General features: G+C 42.3%; 1 protein-coding gene across 2 annotated transcripts in view; it reads left to right on the top strand.

The window, feature by feature from the left end:
• LOC115169936 (SPRY domain-containing SOCS box protein 4) overlaps nt 1–20778 on the top strand; it is a 138515-nt gene that overhangs the window by 58375 nt on the left and 59362 nt on the right. For both annotated transcript variants that reach the window (XM_029726081.1, XM_029726083.1), the window contains exon 2: nt 4168–5093. In XM_029726081.1, coding sequence (XP_029581941.1) covers nt 4361–5093 — 733 coding nt within the window. In that variant the 5' untranslated portion in view covers nt 4168–4360. The remainder of the gene's footprint in view (nt 1–4167; nt 5094–20778) is intronic.

Raw genomic sequence — 20778 nt, 5'->3', positions numbered from 1 at the left:
TCCAAAGTGTATTTAGTAACTTCACCATGCTTAAAGGGATGTTCAATGTCTGTTTATTTTGTACTAATGTTTTTATCTACCAATAGGTGCCCTTTGTGAGGCATTGGAAAACCTCCCAAGTCTTTGTGGTTGAGTCTGTTTGAAATTCACTGCTCGACTGAGGGACCTTACAGATAATTGTATGTGTGGGGTACAGGGATGTGTTCATTCAAAAATCATTATTCTTGTACACAGAGTGAGTCCATGCATCTTATTATATGACTCGTTAAGCAAATCTTTACTTCTGAACTTATTAGGCTTGCCATAAAAAAATGTGTTGAATACTTTGACTTTCAGCTTTTCATTTTTTTAAATTAATTTGTAAAAAATTCTAGAAACATAATTCCACTTTGACATTATGGGGTATTGTGTGTAGGCCAGTGAGAAATCCATTTAAAATGTAGGCTATACCAAAAAAAGTTTTGGGGGGGAAAAGTCAAGGTGTGTGAACACTTTCTGAAGGCAATGTAAATGTGTGTGTCACATCAAAGCCTGTCTACCGAGTCAGGGCTTGTCGGATAGATATGCATGAAAGCCTGGCTATGAGGCAGAGGGCACTGAGATTATTTCATACACACATGATCTAACAAAGTTTAAGGGATGTTGGAGGTAAGGTGGCAAACTGAGTCACAACCTACCCAACTAGTCTGCCATCAAACATCTCTTTATCTGGTTCTATCTTGTTCACTTTTGGTCTGTGCCTTTGGTCTCTCTCTCTCTCAACCCCATTTTCAGATGTTTCCCATCCTAACCTCCTTTGAGGGAGAGCCATGCTCATGTCAGTGTAACAACAAAACATATCCTCAATAGCCGTGAGTGTGTGTGCCTGACACCTACGGTCTGCTCCCCTAACTGCCACACCTGTCTAACCCAGCTAAAAGAAGGGATGATGACAGAAGACTATGGTCTATTGTCTGCTCCCCTAACTGCCACACCTGTCTAACCCAGCTAAAAGAAGGGATGATGACAGAAGAGCCCTCTCCTAAATGAGTCGGCAGAAGTCTGGGGGGAACCAGAGATATGAGAAAAATAGGGGAAGAGAGGGCATGTGTAAACAGCAGATGGTCATGTTGCAGCTCTTCATGCCAAACGCTGTGTCCAGGTCCCTTCAGAGGGGTAACCGTGGTAATGATGACCGTGGCGACGCAGGTCAGTGGTGAAGCAACCCCTTGACAACGAGTGTAACGCGTAGGTTACCAGCCACATGCCCTCCCAAACTGGTTCTGGGCCAGCTGAGTGGAGGAGCCATCTGGGGGGAGAGGGGATAAGTGGACGTGCTGTGCACCCGCACACACACACACACGCGCACACACACACAAACTGAACTCTGGTGCCACACACACTCTGCCAGCTCTCATGACGTCATTCCTCTTCTCATTTGATGGGAGGAAGACGGACGGAGGGGGAGAGAGAGAGGGGGGTGAGCCAGGGCCGTCTGGTCACCCTCCTTCCTGTTAACTTACATAGACAGACCTCTCTCTTTCAGACTGTGTCTTCCCTCCCTGTGTCGTGGTGTTGACTGTTTTACTGTGTTTGTGTCTGTGCTTACCTTAGCTTACATAGCAACAGTAGACCTCTCTTTCACAGCCTGACATCTGTGTGTACAGTACAGTACCGTTCAGTGTATACTGTAACTGTCAGCTGTGTATACTTTTGTGTGTCTTTACCCCCAAGAGGTGCGTCAGTGCCACTTCCCAGTCTGAGGTATGAGTGTACCTTTCCCTGTGTTCAGGAAGTTACGTATACATGACTTCAGCTGAGCAGGAACTGTCTGTGTGTGTGTGTCTGTGTGTGTGTGTCTGTGTGTGTCTGTCTGTGTGCATGCGTGCAGCCAAGCCTGTGTGAGTTTGTGTGTTGTTGTTTGCCTATTAGCGTTATGTAGAGCCCTAGTATTTTTACCTTATCAGCCAATCTTATATGATCTTCTAGTTCAGTGTTCTTTTTCACATCACCTCTGATTAATGATGTTTTGGCTGTGGCAAACAGGGACTTTGTTTGAAGAGAGTTTTTTAGGCCCGGGAAGCTCCAGGGGATTGGGGCAATAAATTATTACCTTTTTTTCCCCTTCCTGTTTTTGCCAACTTTGCTCCTTTTCTAAAAGGCGCTCATTAAAAATGCATTATCTAAATGAACGCTAGCCGCCTCTGAGTCGTAGTCTTGGCTGTAGAGGAACACCACTCAGGATGCTTTAACCCTTTACACTCCTGGGAATTGGCCAATATAGACAAGGCCTGGGAATTGGCCAATATGGACAAGGACTGGGAATTGCCAGGGCCCTCACGGTATTACCATGATACTTCGGTGCTGATATGATATGTACTGCAATTCTCTATGTATGGCGATTTGATGTTCCAAACATAAATACTCACCATATATATGTCTGCTGCTGAGGGACAAGAGAGAGCCATGAGAAAATAAGTTTTTGATCAGTCATGGAAAAAAGAATGTTTTGAGTTTTTGTGCATGTACAGCCAACTAGCACAAAAATAACATTGTGATATTGTCAAAGCGATACGACCGCCCCATCACAAAATATAATTCTTACAGAATAAATATGAAAAGCATATTCAATGCACTTTTATGACTCTAAGAAGAATAATTTTTGATCTCTCCTAGTTGTGCCGTTGAGAAACTAGAGCAAGCACACTTGTAGTTATTTTGCTTGGAGCACAGCCCTGCACCTCCACATCACACAATGAGTTGTTTATACAATCCAAAAACGGCCATTATAAATCATGATCTGGGTCAGGTGGGCATCATTTGAAAGCGTGTTCTATTGCCAACATGAATAGCTAAGTTATAAAATATGATCTTACAGTGTTAGGCTTTCACAGGGCAATTCAGAGAAACAGATTGGAATGTTGGTACGCATAGAAAGGAGTCATGCGTACATTCAGGTGCCTGATCCTCTGAATTTTACACAATAGAAACACATTGATCATAAACGTTGACACTTTATATGACATGAGTTTTATGATATGGAAATGTGAAGTGCAAATTTGGTTGTTTGACTTGCTCGTATGACATCAGTGGTATTTATTATAATCTTCAATTTCTCATCTTTTAAAATAGAACAGTCCTCTTAATTTACTGCATTTCCCTCGGACAATAATTTTTTCAAAAGTTGCCTAATTAGCGGGAGTGACGGGGGTAACTTCTTGTCTTGTGTGGTGCTGAAGTTCAGAACGGCTGTCAGTCAACTCGTACAGCGCTGTGAAGTGCAGAGCCTGAGCGCTGACATCATTTAGAGAATGTTCATGTACAAACGCTGTGTCCAGGTCCCTTCAGAGGGGTAACCGTGGTAATGATGACCGTGGCGACGCAGGTCAGTGGTGAAGCAACCCCTTGACAACGAGTGTAACGCGTAGGTTACCAGCCACATGCCCAATTTAGGCATTTATTTTTATTTATTTAACCTTTATTTTATCAGGGAGTCATGCTGAGACCAAGTTTTCTTTTACAGATCAACCCTGAATTACACAAATTACAGAAAATACACACAATATAAATACAAAATGCAAGGAGAAAGAAAGAAAAACCAAATCAGTGTCCAAATCTGCCATTTTCAACCTGTATATGGGTACGAATGTAGAGGGTTAACAGTATGTGTGTGTGTGTGCATCTGTACTCTTTAATGCAGATGTTGAAAGAGCAGGCCTACCTTCCATCAGTGGGTGTGTGGGTGTGTTAGTCTGGAAAGGGGGTAGGTTAGTCAGGAAGTGTTTGTTTGCAGTACACTCGTCCTTTTCATTTATTTGTTCCTGTTAACACCCCCACATGTTTGTGTTTTGCGTGAAGAGCTGTGGAGTAGCCTTCATACTGCCCTCTGATCTACCCTGTTATCTCTCTCTCTCTCCCCCTCTCTCGCTGTCCTTCCACCTCTCTCCATCTTTGTCTCTGTCTGTCTCTCTCCCCGTCTGTCTCTCTCCCTGTCTGTCTCTCTCCCTGTCTGTCTCTCTCCCTGTCTGTCTCTCTCCCTGTCTGTCTCTCTCCCCGTCTGTCTCTCTCTAGTATTTTGTTTGACTGTGTTTTTCAGGGAGGCAGTGATTCCGGCCAGAACAGAGCAGTCATAACAATCTGTAACCTTACATGTACTCACATTCTCCTCTCTCTGCGCTCTCCTCGCAGGCGTGTCTTCGTTGGCCCCTTTTGAAGGCGGCTTTGTGGCGTCAGCCTGCAACAGGAGTGCATCATCACCACTCCCTGTGGTTCCCCTGGTTACTGCACTGAAAATCTGCTTTGATGAGGTAACGCCGGGGCGACGGAGGACCAAACCGACCCAAACTAACAGCTTCCTCCTCCCCCCTTTCTCACCGCCACCATGGGCCAGAAAATCTCTGGCGGCGTCAAGTCAGTGGACAGTCGCGGCGAGGGTGGCTCACCCTCGTTCCGTCCCTCGGCCCACCGCCGGCTCCTCCACCCCGAGCTGCGGGGCCCCGACTTCCACAAGCCACCCCGGTTGGACCTACTTCTAGACATGCCCGCCGCGCCTCCGGACCTACAGCTCCGCCACGCCTGGAACCCAGAGGATCGCTCGCTCAACGTCTTCATCAAGGAGGAGGACAAACTGACCTTCCACCGCCACCCCGTAGCCCAGAGCACCGACTGCATCCGCGGCCAAGTGGGCTACACGCGGGGACTTCACGTCTGGCGGATCCACTGGCCGGTGAGACAGCGAGGGACACATGCCGTGGTGGGAGTTGCCACCGCTGACGCCCCCTTACACTCGGTCGGCTACATGGCGCTAGTGGGCAGTGACTCAGAGTCCTGGGGGTGGGACTTGGGCAGGAACCGACTGTACCATGACAGTAAGAACCGGGCCCAGGCTTCCCTACCTTCGTATCCGTGTTTCTTAGAGCCAGAGGAGGCTTTCGTATTGCCGGACGCTCTTCTAGTGGTGTTGGATATGGACGAGGGCACGTTGAGTTTCACGGTGGATGGACAGTACCTGGGAGTGGCGTTCAGAGGCCTGAAGGGGAAGAAGCTGTACCCCATCGTCAGCGCAGTGTGGGGCCACTGCGAGATCAGCATGAGATACGTCAACGGACTGGATCGTAAGTGTCCTCTCCTCTTTAATCTCTCGTTCTACTGTCTCACACAGGAATGAATAAGTAGAGGTCTAGACTTGCCTTCTATTTTGTGTCATTATATACAGTTGAAGTCGGAAGTTTACATACAATTTAGCCAAATACATTTAAACTCAGTTTTTCACAATTCCTGACATTTAATCATAGTAAAAAAATCCCTGTTTTAGGTCAGTTAGGATCACCACTTTATTTTAAGAATGTGAAATGTCAGAACAATAGTAGAGAGAATTATTTTTCAGTTTTTATTTCTTTCATCACATTCCCAGTGGGTCAGAAGTTTACATACACTCAATTAGTATTTGGTAGCATTGCCTTTACATTGTTTAACTTGGATCAAACGTTTTGGGTAGCCTTCCACAAGCTTCCCACAATAAGTTGGGTGAATTTTGGCCCATTCCTCCTGACAGAGCTAGTGTAACTGAGTCAGGTTTGTAGGCCTCCTTGCTCGCACACGCTCTTTCAGTTCTGCCCACACATTTTCTATAGGATTGAGGTCAGGACATTTCTCCAAAAAGCACGGTCTTTGTCCCCATGTGTAGTTGCAAACTGTAGTCTGTCTTTTTTATGGTGATTTTGGAGCAGTGGCTTTTCCCTTGCTGAGCAGCCTTTCAGGTTATGTTGATGTAGGACTCGTTTTACTGTGGCTATAGAAACTTTTGTACCTGTTTCCTCCAGCATCTTCACAAGGACCTTTGCTGTTGTTCTGGGATTGATTTGCACTTTTCGCACCAAAGTACATTCATCTCCTTCCTGAGCGGTATGACGGCTGCGTGGTCCCATGGTGTTTATACTATGTAAACTTCTGACCCACTAGGATTGTGATACAGTGAATTATAAGTGAAATAATCTGTCTGTAAACAATTGTTAGAAAAATGACTTGTGTCATGCACAAAGTAGATATCCTAACCCACTTGCCAAAACTATACTTTGTTAACCTCTCTGGGCTACTCAACAGCCAGTTGAATCCCGTGGCGCGTTATTCAAATACCTTAGAAATGCTATTACTTCAATTTCTCAAACATATGACTATTTTACAGCATTTTCAAGACAAGACTCTCGTTAATCTAACCACACTGTCCGATTTCAAAAAGGCTTTACAACGAAAGCAAAACATTAGATTATGTCAGCAGAGTACCCAGCCATAAATAATCAGACACCCATTTTTCAAGCTAGCATATAATGTCACATAAACCCAAACCACAGCTAAATGCAGCACTAACCTTTGATCTTCATCAGATGACAATCTTAGGACATTATGTTATACAATACATGCATGTCTGTTCAATCAAGTTCATATTTATATCAAAAACCAGCTTTTTACATTAGCAGGTGACTAGCATGTGACTAGCATTCCCACCGAACACTTCCTGTGAATTTACTAAATTACTCACGGTAAACGTTCACAAAGAACATAACAATTATTTTAAGAATTATAGATACAGAACTCCTATATGCACTCGCTATGTCCGATTTTAAAATAGCTTTTCGGTGAAAGCACATTTTGCAATATTCTAAGTAGATAGCCTGGCATCACAGGGCTAGCTATTTAGACACCCAGCAAGTTTAGCACTCACCAAAGTCAGATTTACTATAAGAAAAATGTTATTACCTTTGCTGTTTTTCGTCAGAATGCACTCCCAGGACTTCTACTTATATAACAAATGTTGGTTTGGTCCCAAATAATCCATTGTTATATCCAAATAGCGGTGTTTTGTTCGTGCGTTCAAGACACTATCTGAAAGGGTAAATAAGGGTGACGAGCACGACGCATTTCGTGACAAAAAAATTCTAAATATTCCATTACCGTACTTCGAAGCATGTCAACCGCTGTTTAAAATCAATTTTTATGCCATTTTTCTCGTAAAAAATAGATAATATTCCGACCGGGAAATCGTTTTTTATTACAAAGAGAGCGAAAGTAAAAGCATGGGATCCCCTCATGCACGAGCCTCAGTCTGATGGCCCTCTGATAGAGCACTTGCCAAAAGCGCTAATGTGTTTCAGCCTGGGGCTGGAATTACATCATTCAGCTTTTTCCCGGGTTCTGAGAGCCTATGGGAGCCGTAGGAAGTGTCACGTTACAGCAAAGATCCTAAATGTTCAATAAACAGAGGCAAGAAGCCCAAGGAATGGTCAGAGAGGGTACTTCCTGTTTGGAATCTTCTTTTTGCCTGCCATATGAGTTCTGTTATACTCACAGACACCATTCAAACAGTTTTAGAAACTTTAGGGTGTTTTCTATGCAAAGCTAATAATTATATGCATATTCTAGTTTCTGGGCAGGAGTAGTAACTAGATGAAATCGGTACGTTTTTTATCCAGCCGTGCAAATACTGCCCCCTATCCCCAACAGGTTAACAAGAAATTTGTGGAATGGTTGAAAAACGAGTTAACGACTCCAACCTAAGTGTATGTAAACTTCCAACTGTAAGATGGTAATACAATGATACCTGGGGGTACAGTAATAGTATAAAAAATTGCTAAATTAGCTTCCTCTACACCTCTTCATTACCACTGATCTGAGAAGCATGGTGGGAGGTATTTTAAATCAAAGTGATCATGAAGGGGAACAGATGAGGAAAGCAAAGCCCTTTGAAGGCAACAGAGAACATGGAACTTTACATTGCGTCATTATTGGATGCTTTCCTGGAAAAGCTACAATGACAGTTCAGAGCACGAGAGGGCAGATCCTGAAGCAAAGCAGAAGCTACAGTATCTGATTCGGTCGTTATAGACCGATGTAGAGATTGTGTAGACACTGAAGTCATTTAGCTTGCCAATGAACAGGGTTCTTTGTTTCCTGCACCGTCAACATTTTATTTAGATGATTTGCTAACAACACAGTCATATTACTTTGAGATATTACATAAGATAGTGTAGAAGCATTATATTCATTCCAAATGATCAAGGATTAAAAAAAAACCCACTTCATAAGATATCGACCAGATATTGACCTGGTTAAGTTAGGTGCCTTGACCAATGGTCCCTTTACATAATGAGCAACGCTGTCGATGTTGAAGTGCTTAGTCCTTGAACACCAACATACTCTGAGGCCCAGCAGCTCTGTGTTGTTTCTGGTTACATAAGACAATACGTCACACATTTTTTTACTTGAGGAATACTGCACCAAACAATTTAGTTAGATGTATAACTGAACAATGAATCCATTCTTGGCAAAAACATCAACATTTATTACAAATATCTTTAGATTCATTCTGGGGAAACGCACCTCCAAGACTGAAATCTCGTTTTTCCAATTGGCGTGTTCATTCGCTCTTTAACCACTCTCCATCCATAGAATATAATTCTCATCCCATAGTGCGTGTGTGTGGCGAGAATCACCGGGTGTTCCTCTGGTCTCAGTCTAAACACTGTTTCTTTGAAGAGCATGTTTAAACTCCCTCTCCCCACACACCTCAGACTGTTTTTATAACACACACTTTTCATCTGACTCTTGGGTCTGTGAAGTTTAGGGTTCAAAACTGAACTTGGATCCATGTTAAGTAGCAATGATATCTTTTGAACACCATTGTCTTACGACACCACAGATAGCGTGAAACAGTCATGACTATTCAACAAACAATATCATTTTAAAGTTTCTTTCCAGCGAATTTCTTAGTTCCATGATTGTTTAACTAGCAAAGGAGTTTTGAAGTTAAGGGTGCAGTATTTATGCATTTTGGCAAGTTTGACAAAAACAAGCATTGTTCAGCTAGTTTAAATCAGGGAAAACAAACTCAGGACAGGATATAGCTGGGTGCACATTAGGCTAATTCAAGACACCGATTGTAGTTTATATGCCCTGATATCAGGAGCTGGATGGTGAAAAGTATGATAAACGATTCAGACTGAAACGAATACGTCAGATGACAAATATTAAAAGAGACCGAATTGATATACAATCCCGAAATCAGCTGTAACCATCAATAGTAAAACAAAGCTTAAAACAATGTTTGAGTGAACATGAATCCGGAAAATGAATGGTGAAGTCACTTCCGGACATGGTAGACTCCTCCTTCTCCTCATTCTATGGATTTGCTAGTTTCCATGAGACAGCTGCCTGTGTTAGCTGCCAAGTTAGTGCAGTGTCCTTATCTAGCTAGCTATATTGTGCTAGCTAGCGAATATGCTAACATTAGCTAGCTAATCATTTGGCTATGGGCTGGCACTGCCAGTATGGCATTATGGAGAGTGAATGAAATAGTTTCTAAGTCATCTTGCTAGTTAGTTATCTAGATGTGGTCATACAGCTAGTATCAACATGAGCTTTCTACAAAATAGCAAGATTAGTACAGATAACTTGGAACCTAGACCATAAGCAGTACGCATGGATATTCATTGCCAAACAACGCTACTGCCACCTTCTGGTTTGGAGTATTTTAACAAGGCTAAGTGGCTGAAGACTTCCAAGATCTTTGCTGTGTGAAGACAAAATAGATTTACTACCGACGCTGTTCATAGGTGCTAAGTACTGCCAGCAGGCAAACCTTTGACAATCCTACCGGTGTGTCGCGTCTTTTCATTGTAGACGAGTCACTTCACATCTCTGCTGCTAACACACTGACCTTTCTTTGAAGTTCTCAGGTTTTAGGTAGTGAAACCTATTGTTTTCACACCACCTGAGCACATTACATGAGACCCCATGTTACAAATCTGGCGTTGTGCATCTTTTGTCCCTTGTCCCTTTTTGTGCCATAGTGGACATTGGCTTATGTTGTTTTTTTCCTAGGCTAGGCCCTGTTTAAAGCAGCCCATTTATCATCCAAAGTGGTTTAACTTAACCGTTCACATTTACCGGTCCTGCTGTGGAATTTCACGGATAGGAACAGCAATGGTCTAGGTCTGAGAATCTCTAAGCCTGTTCAAAGCACCAATTTAAAAGTATTTTCTATGCTTGGAAATGGTGACGGCAGTTTTAGTGTGGAAAAAGTGGAAGGACTGTTGAAAGCTCTTGTCTTTGAAAGGCAGTCATTCTAAAGAATTGGTCTGATGGTGTACAGTCGGAGGTTGAAAGCCTCGGCTAAAGAGAAGAGGTATGACGGTTCACTTTAAGGATGAGACATGGTGTGTGGGAATGTGTGTCTGCATGGAACTGCACACTGATATCTTTATGCAGGTTTTGTGTGCAGATGTGCAGCGTGTGATAAGAATGCTTTCAATTTACAGCTAAACAATGCGGAAGGTAGGTCCCGTGTGTCAGATGCTATTTTTGGGGAGATAAATGAATAAATGCAAATGTGGAGATGGGAAATCCAGTTGCCCTCCAGAGGTGTGTGTTGTGTGTTTGTCGTTCTACAGTTTTTCTTCTTTTCAGGAATAGAAATTCAAATCAGATTTAACTTCATAAAAAAAAATAGATGCACATTTTGAGCACTGCCAACAACTGATGATTAAAATGTTGGAATTGAGATGAAGTTTTAATAAAGCTAGCTGCAGCTGCTGTTTTAGGATGCATGACTCACTGTTATGAAGTCATCATGGATGTCTGTCTGCCGCTGGGATGACGTGCCTGTGTGTGTGCGCAAGTGTTAATTTGTCTCTGTGGGTGCATGTCCTTGGTGTGATTTTGTGCTTGTTCGTGTGTGTGTCTTGGTACACAGTATGTTTTCTTGTCTCCATGGGAATCTGTGGACAGAGTGTGTTGTGCGCGAGGGAAAGGTCTGAAAGTACTGATTGTGTTGAGATTTTAGAGCAGGCAGAGGAGGGTAGAGGGAGGTTGGAGGAGGCAATGGGTGGAACGATAGAGGGACTCTGCTGTCCAGTGTCTGTATTGAATGTTACACACAGTGGGCTTTGGCTGAGACACAGGCAGGCACTGTGTATGTACTCAATGTGCGTCATTTTATCATCATGTGCCTTTGTCCCGTTCAGGGATGCTCACAGAGCCCCAGTGTCATGACCAGCGAGATGTGACTGGCATATGTCTTGTGTGTGTGTGTGTGTGTGAGTGTGAGTGTGTGTGAGTGAGAGAGATTGGTGGGCTGAATCTGTTAGGCGCTTTGCAACTGATATGGTCTCCTCTCTGGTGCTCAGGAACGTGCGTCAGGAAGCTGGTAGACGCGCACACACAGCCTGCAACAAAAATGCCTGCGCTCAAATCAAATTTTATTGGTCACATACGGTTTAAGTCAGAAGTTTACATACACTTTAGGTTGGCGTCATTAAAACATTTTTCAACCACTCCACAAATTTCTTGTTAACTTCCCTGGGCTAGCGTCCCACCCTAGTCAACAGCCAGTGGAATCGCGTGGTGTGAAATACAAATACCTCAAAAATGCTATAACTTCAATTTTTCAAACATACGACCATTTTAAAGACAAGACTCTCGTTAATCTAACCACATTGTCCGATTTCAAAAAGGCTTTACAGCGAAAGCAAAACATTAGATTGTCTGGAGAGTACCCTGCCAAAAATAATCACAATGCCATTTTCAAAGCAAGCATATATGTCACAAAAACCAAAACCACAGCTAAATGCAGCACTAACCTTTGATGATCTTCATCAGATGACACTCCTAGGACATTATGTTATACAATACATGCATGTTTTGTTCAATCAAGTTCATATTTATATCAAAAACCAGCTTTTTACATTAGCATGTGATGTTCAGAACTAGCATACCCACCGCAAACTTCCGGTGAATTTACTAAATTACTCATGATAAACATTCACAAAATACATAATTATTTTAAGAATTATAGATACAGAACTCCTTTATGCAATCGCGGTGTCAGATTTTAAACTAGCTTTTCGGCGAAAGCACATTTTGCAATATTCTGAGTACATAGCTCGGCCATCACGGCTCGCTATTTTGACACCCACCAAGTTTGGGACTCACTAAACTCTGAATTACAATTAGAAAAATTGGATTACCTTAGCTGTTCTTCGTCAGAATGCACTCCCAGGACTTCTACTTCAACAACAAATGTTTTTGTTCCAAATAATCCATAGTTATATCCAAATAGCGGCGTTTTGTTCGTGCGTTCAGGTCACTATCCGAAGGGTGAAGCGCGAGCGCATTTCGTGACAAATTTCAAAATATTCCATTACCGTACATAGAAGCATGTCAAACGCTGTTTAAAATCAATTTTTATGCTATTTTTCTTGTAAAAAAGCGATAATATTCCAACCGGGCAACGTTGTATTCATTCAAAGGCTGAAAGAAAAAATTGATTAGTCTCGTGACCACGCATCTCCAGTCTCACTGTCCCAAGGCTGACCACTTAAACTCTGCTGCTGTACTTTGCCCAGAGACAGCAGACACCCCATCCCACTTTCTGGTGGCTTTAGAGAGCCAATGGAAGCCTTAGAAAGTGTCACGTTACAGCACAGATGCTGTAATGTCGATAGAGATGCAACAGAAGGACAACAAATTGTCAGACAGGGCACTTCCTGTATGGAATCTTCTCAGGTTTTGGCCTGCCATATGAGTTCTGTTATACTCACAGACACCATTCAAACCGTTTTAGAAACTTTAGAGTGTTTGCTATCCAAATCTACTAATTATATGCATATTCTAGTTTCTGGGCAGGAGTAGTAACCAGATTAAATCGGGTACGTTTTTCATCCGGCCGTGAAAATACTGCCCCCTAGCCCAGACAGGTTAAGGACAACAAAGTCAAGGTATTGAAGTGGCCGTCACAAAGCCCTGATCTCAATCCTATAGAAAATGTGTGGGCAGAACTGAAAGTGTGTTCGAGCAAGGAGGCCTACAAACCTGACTCAGTTACAGCAGCTCTGTTAGGAGGAATGGGCCAAAATTCAGCCAACTTATTGTGGGAAGCTTGTGGAAGGCTACCTGAAACACTTGATCCAAGTTAAACAATTTAAAGACAATGCTACCAAATACTAATTGAGTGAGTGTGTACATTTCTGAGAACGTGATGAAAAAAATTAAAGCTGAAATAAATCATTCTCTCTACTATTATTGACATTTCACAGTCTTCAAATAAAGTGGCTGACCTAAGACAGGGAATTTTTATTCAGATTAAATGTCAGGAATTGTGAAAAACTGAGTTGAAATGTATTTGGCTAAGGTGTATGTAAACTTCCGACTTCAACTGTGCAGATGTTAATGCGAGTGTAGCGAAATGCTTGTGCTTCTAGTTCCAACAGTGCAGTAATATCTAACAAGTAATTTAACAAATTCACAACGACTACCTTATACACACAAATGTAAAGGGATGAATAAGAATATGTACATATAAATATATATGGATGAGCGACGGCCGTGCGGCATAGGCAAGCTCCAGTAGATGGTATAGAATACAGTGTATATATATTCTGCCCTGGAATTGCGTTCCCATGCAAAACTAGACAGATAGCTAACAACTATGTCTTCAATAAAACTCCCAAGGCGTGACTTTTCTTGAATGAATATATTGAAAACGTTTATGTTGTGAAGCTGCAAAATACAGAAAAGAATATACTTTAGTATTCAATTCACATCGACATACTGCAGCTGTACATTATACATTTCATGTTGAAGTTGCATAAATACAAAGCATGTGCAAAGGTACCATGTATCTGGCATGATGCCAAACCATATAGCTAATTGGCGAACTCCTTTCATTACTCTAATAATGTGCAACCACCTCTGTACAATAACAAAGCATATTACAATAGAAACAGTAACAAAACTACAGTATTGTATGTTTTACAATTCGTTTACATGACGCACGAGCAAAGTAATACAGCTGACGGCATACATGAAAGGCAAGGCAATATGTGTGAGTAAATGCAACCAACTAACATTGAAATGTAAGCAATTCTATCAATAACAAGATTATCATCACGAGCAATATGCTTGAATCGAACTTACAAACAAATATTTTCCCAGGCTGAAGCGTGACAAGAAATAACTGCACTGAAAGTCCTGAACCGTAGCTTTGTTTTTAGCTGCTTCTCTGCGTGCAGAACGACTACTCTACTTCCTGTTTCCGTACAGTCTTTCTAAGGCCCAGAAAGCTCTGATGGGGGCGATAAACATCATGGAACTCAATGAAAATCCATCTTAACCACTGTAATAAAATCATCTGTTACCTTCTAACAGGATGGCAGCACAATATACATATGAGATGAGTAATGTAGGATATGTTGACATTATTAAAGTGGCGTTATTTAAAGTGACTAGTGATACCTTTATTAAATCCCTTTATTAAATGTTTTAAAGTGGCCAGGATTTGAGTCTGTATGTTGGCAGCAGCCTCTCTTTGTTAGTGATGGCTGTTTAACAGTCTGATGGCCTTGAGATGGAAGCTGTTTTTCAGTCTCTTGGTCCCAGCTTTGATGCACCTGTACTGACCTCGCCTTCTGGATGATAGCGGGGTGAACAGGCAGTGGCTCGGGTGGTTGTTGTCCTTGATGATCTTTTTGGCCTTCCTGTGACATCGGGTGGTGTAGGTGTCCTGGAGGGCAGGTAATTTGCCCCCGGTGATGGTGATGCGTTGTGCAGACCGCAATACCCTCTGGAGAGCCCTGCGGTTGTGGGCGGAGCAGTTGCCGTACCAGGCGGTGATACAGCCTGACAGGATGCTCTCGATTGTGCATCTGTAACAGTTTGAGTGTTTTAGGTGACAAGCCAAAATTTCTATAGCCTCCTGAGGTTGAAGAGGCGCTATTGCGCCTTCTTCACCATGCTGTCTGTGTGGGTGGACCATTTCCGTTTGTCCGTGATGTGTGCGCCAAAGAACTTTCCACCAGCGGGGTGGAGATGTTGTTTCCTACCCTCATCACCTGGGGGGCGGCCCATCAGAAAGTCCAGGACCCAGTTGCACAGGGAGGGGTCGAGACCCAGGGTCTAATGTCGAGTTTGGAGGGTACTATGGTGTTAAATGCTGAGCTGTAGTCAATGAACAGCATTCTTACATAGGTATTCCTCTTGTCCAGATGGGATAGGGCAGTGTGATCGCGATTGCATCATCTTTGGACCTATTGGGGCGGTAAGCAAATTGGAGTGGTTCTAGGGTATCAGTTGATATGATCCTTGACTAGTCTCTCAAAGCACTTCATGATGACGGAAGTGAGTGCTACAGGGCGATAGTCGTTTAGCTCAGTTACCTTAGCTTTCTTGGGAACAGAAACAATGGTAGCCCTCTTGAAGCATGTGGGAACAGCAGACTGGGATAGGGATTGATTGAATATGTCAGTAAACACACCAGCCAGTCTGCTCATGCTCTGAGGACGCGGCTAGGGATTCCGTCTGGGCCGGCAGCCTTGCGAGGATTAACACGTTTAAATGTTTTACTCACGTTGGCTATGGTGAAGGAGAGCCCACAGGCTTTGGCACCAGGCCATGTCAGTGGTACTGTATTGTCCTCAAAGCGAGCAAATAAGTTGTTTAATTTGTCTGGGAGCAAGATGTCGGCGTCCGCGACGGGGCTGGTTTTCTTTTTATAGTCCGTGATTGACTGTAGACCCTGCCACATACGTCTCGTGTTTCAGCTGTTGCTACTGATGGGGTCTCCTCCACCGCTCACACACACTGACACTCTCTCTGTCTCTCTCTGTGTGTGTGTGTGTGTGTGTGGGAGGGGTGCTTGGCAGTACAGTAATGACTTTACGTTAATAGGTCTTTTCGCGTCATTGAATGGAGCTTATTGGATTATTTATGAGTTATTGTTGGACAATATATAACATAAAATAATAAAAGAGATGGATCACCATTGTATCTTCTAAAAAGCTGTTTGGCTTTTCTCATCTTTTCTGCTATGGCCCATTGCCCAGAGTAGTTCATCACAGTACGCTACTGTAATTCACATGGTTTCACATAGAAAAGACCTTATTTACTAAGGGATAAATCATTACTGCAGTTTTAGTGTAAATATCCCATTAACATCCATGCATTTTAAATGAAGTACCCAAACATCATAAGTTAGTGTCTCTCTTTCTCTCTCTCATTCTCTCCCTCTCTCTCTCTCATTCAATTCAAGGGGCTTTATTGGCATGGGAAGCATATGTTAACATTGCCAAAGCAAGTGAGGTAGATAATATACAAAAGTGAAATAAACAATAAAAATGAACAGTAAACATTCCACTCACAGAAGTTCCAAAAGAATAAAGACATTACAAATGTCATATTATGTATATATACAGTGTTGTAACGATGTACTTAATGGTTAAAGTACAAAAGGGAATATAAAAATGGGTTGTATTTACAATGGTGTTTGTCTCTATGTGGTCGTTATCTCACAGCAGGCGAGTTGGTAATAAGCTGATGCTGTGCTGTACTTCCTCCTCACTCACCCATTACGGAGGGCTATGGTGAACAACAGGGATAAGGTAGTAATATACAGTATGGTTAACCTCTCTGGGCTAGGTGGGACGTTTGCGTCCCACCCTAGTCAACAGCCAGTGGAATCCCGTGGCGCGATATTCAAATACCTTAGAAATGCTATTACTTCAATTTCTCAAACATATGACTATTTTACACCATTTTAAAGACAAGACTCTCGTTAATCTAACCACACTGTCCGATTTCAAAAAGGCTTTACAACGAAAGCAAAACATTAGATTATGTCAGCAGAGTACCCAGCCAGAAATAATCAGACACCCATTTTTCAAGCTAGCATATAATGTCACAAAAACCAAAACCACAGCTAAATGCAGCACTAACCTTTGATCTTCATCAGATGACACTCCTAGGACATTATGTTATACAATACATGCATGTTTTGTTCAATCAAGTTCATATGGATATCAAAAACCAGCTTTTTACATTAGCATGTGACTAGCATTCCCACCGAACACTTCCGGTGAATTTGCTAAATTACTCACGATAAACGTTCACAAAAAACTTAAGAATTATAGATACAGAACTCCTTTATGCAATCGTGGTGTCCGATTTTAAAATAGCTTTTCGGTGAAAGCACATTTTGCTAAATTCTGAGTAGATAGCCTGCCATCACAGGCTAGCTATTTTGACACCCACCAAGTTTGGTACTCACCAAACTCAGATTTACTATAAGAAAAATTGGATTACCTTTGCTGTTCTTCGTCAGAATGCACTCCCAGGACTTCTACTTAACCTGTTATGGCTAGGGGGCAGTATTTTCATGGCCGGATAAAAAAAACGTACCCGATTTAATCTGATTATTACTCCTGCCCAGAAACTAGAATATGCATATAATTATTGGCTTTGGATAGAAAACACCCTAAAGTTTCTAAAACGGTTTGAATGGTGTCTGTGAGTATAACAGAACTCATATGGCAGGCAAAAACCTGAGGAGATTCCAAACAGGAAGTACCCTCTCTGACCATTCCTTCAGCTTCTTGGCTCTGTTTATTGAAAACTTAGGATCTTTGCTGTAACGTGACACTTCCTACGGCTCCCATAGGCTCTCAGAACCCGGGAAAAAAAACGACTCCCAGTCGGAACATTATCGCTTTTTTACGAGAAAAATCGCATAAAAATTGATTTTAAACAGCGTTTCACATGCTTCGAAGTACGGTAATGGAATATTTTTACATTTTTTGTCACGAAACGCGCCGGGCGCGTCACCCTTCTTTACCCTTCGGATAGTGTCTTGAACGCACGAACAAAACGCCGCTATTTGGATATAACTATGGATTATTTGGAACCAAACCAACATTTGTTGTTTAAACTCCTGCTAGTCTACTTCATGCAAACATACACCTTCCTAATATTAAGTTGCACCCCCTTTTGCCCTCAGAACAGTCTCAATTTGTTGGGGCATGGACTCTACCAGGTGTCGAAAGCGTTCCACAGGGATGCTGGCCCATGTTGACTCCAAAGCGTCCCACGGTTTTTGTCAAGTTGGCTGGATGTTCTTTGCGAGCTCTGGTAAAGGTCATGAATTTAGTTTTTTGTACATTCAAGGCCAGTTTAAGACCATAAAGGGAGGCCAACAGCCTGAACCAGAGAAGGAGCACATGAATATATGACTCTTATCATCTGCATATAGATGCTACTTTGCTGGTTAATAAAAATTGAGAACACAGGAGCTTAAATGGAACCCTGGGGCACACCTCTATCAATCTCAACAAAGCTAGATGTGTGATTGTCAGTATATACACATTGTGTTCTTTCAGAAAGATAGTTCCAAACCAATTTACTGCCGCTTCACTGAGAACAATGTTTCTGAGTCTAGCTAGGAACAATTCATGGTCAACTGAATCAAAGGCCTTTGATGAATCAACAAACAGAGCAGCACAATGTTGCTTTTTATCAAGTGCATTAATGATGTCATTTGCCACTGACATAGCTGCAGTTGTGGTGCTGTTCCCTGATCTAAAGCCAGACTGAACCCCGCTCAGTATGTTCTTTTCAATGAAGACGTTTTTTAACTGCGAGTTCACTAGGGATTCATAGACTTTGACCAGGATGGGGAGATAGAACCATAGTTATTAGCATCTGAGGGATCTCCACCCTTTAGCAGCGGGAGGACATAAGCTGATTTCCAAATGCTGGGAATGGAATTGGTCGAGACTGAGCCACAGGTTCAGTAATAATACCAGCTGCTACATTTTAAGGGGTATGGATCCAGGTTGTCTGTTTTTAGTGTCTTACCTTTAGTTCTTTATAGACCTCAGCATAAGAAACAAAATGGTTCACGAGGGCCTATATCATAGTTTACTTTAACAGCGTTTACATTAGAGGCCTGGGCCCCACCATTATCAAAAACTGAACCAGCAGATATGAAGTGCTTGTTAAAACCCCTACAATATCAGCTTTATCCTTCACTTCATTAGAATCCATCATTAAATGGTCAGGAAGGCCAGAGGATACACTAGAACCTGACACTGTTTTGATTAGCTTCCAGAACTTGGTAGGGTTGTTCAGGTTCTCTGGGACTGCATTTAAATAGTCATATGATTTGGACTTCCTGATCAATCCTGTGCATTTGTTTCTTAGCGCTCTGAAGGAGGCCCAGTCAACAGGAGCATTTGTCTAGCTTGAGCTCAAGAGACATTTCTCTTTCTAATGAATTCTGCCAAGTTATCTGAAAACCAGGGATTGGCCCTTCCACTGATTCTACATTTCTTTACAGGGGCATGCTCATCACAAATGGACACAAATTTAATATAAAAATAGTCCAAGGCAGTGTCAACATCGGCAATCAGACTTACTCTGTCAATATTATGGTAAGAACGCTTGCTTATAAAACTGTCTAAAATGTCTTAAAAATATAGCAGGGTTTGGCTTTGGTCATTTTTGTATTTCTAACACAAGAAATTGCACAGTGATCACTGACATCATTACAGAATATCCCATTCGATGTGTATTTGTGAGGGGTATTCGTTAGTGGAATGTCCAAAAGCGTTGATTTGTTAGGTGCTCTGGGATTCGGTCTTGTAGGTGAAATAATAAATTGCACAAGATTCAGAGAGTCACACAGTTCTTTAAAAGAGTCCGATACAGATGTCCCAGTTCAAATCTCCTAAAATAATGAATTCAGTCTTTTACCTTGTGCAGGACATCAGAAAGAGAGTGAAGTGCATCTCCTGAAGCCGAGGGCGTTCTGTAGCAGCCAACTACAGTGATGTGGGAGTCCTTATATACATTCACTTTAACCACAAGCATTTCAAAATGTTTGGCTTTGGTAATTGAGAGAATTTCAGATGTGTTAAACTTGGATTTCACATAAATTGCAACCCCTCCTCCTTTACGCATCCGATGCGTTCTAAAAACCGTGTACCCATCAATAGAAATCAAGTTATTTGACACAGATTTCTTTAGCCAAGTTTCTGATAAAAACCGTTATGTCTGCATTTGTCCTTTTGGCCCATATTCTAATCATGTCTAGTTTTGGAAACTTCTGACATTAACATGCAAGAGGCTGAAACCTGCTCTGTTTTTAAAATCCTAGGGAGTCGGTAGAGATTGCATGGTGTCTACCGTCCCAGGGGTTGGTCCCACATTACCAGAGATCAACAATACATCTCAGTTGTCCAATGCGTGAGGACTTGGCGGAACCAGCACCATTGTCAATAAAACAAGCAGAGTCTTTCGACACAGAAAAAAAGTTATTCAAGAGTTTGAGATTTTGGAAGGATTCCATCAAGTGTAGGCCCACATGCGTTTGAGAGTGGAACAAATGCAGCTGCAGAGAGAGACCTAGTTCCTGGTGGTATTGACATGATGGTCTCGGAGTGTTTGCAAATTGTAGGGTATTAGGCGAGGATAATTCACTCACCCATTGATCATTCAGCCTATTTAATCTAGGATGGCGTTGAGTAAAGAGCAGGCACACTAACAGATACATAATGCCGGTTTTAAGAGGTCTTTCAGCACAGGTGTGCAACGACCAGTAGACGTTGTGTAGAACGACAGATTTTGCGCATCAGGTTTTCCAATCTGCCAATCGCTTCTCCGCTCCTAGCCTTCAGTGCGCACCTGCGCTCGCGTAGCAGGCCTTGCGCACAGACAGACGCTCCTGACTCTGTGCACTCTAACTCCAAAAAGGTGTAGGGCTTCTCAATCAGAAATCAAATCAGAAATCTTTGTTCAAGCAAATTTCGTGAAATAGTGACTGAGATCTAAAAATAGTTATATACAGCATCAACCTTCACATCAAAAGTGTGTCTTAAAACTCTGATCTCAAGGGACAGACTGATTGGCTGCCATCTTGGATTGTTATGAGATCAAAGCGAGAAGTTCTCATCTCTCATTTCATGATGGGCATGGAAAGTA

The sequence above is a fragment of the Salmo trutta genome, chromosome 31 (assembly GCF_901001165.1).
Source record: "Salmo trutta chromosome 31, fSalTru1.1, whole genome shotgun sequence".
Classification (NCBI taxonomy): Eukaryota; Metazoa; Chordata; class Actinopteri; order Salmoniformes; family Salmonidae; genus Salmo; species Salmo trutta.
Note: the sequence above shows the minus strand (reverse complement) of the source record. Positions and strands in the feature narration are given on the sequence as shown.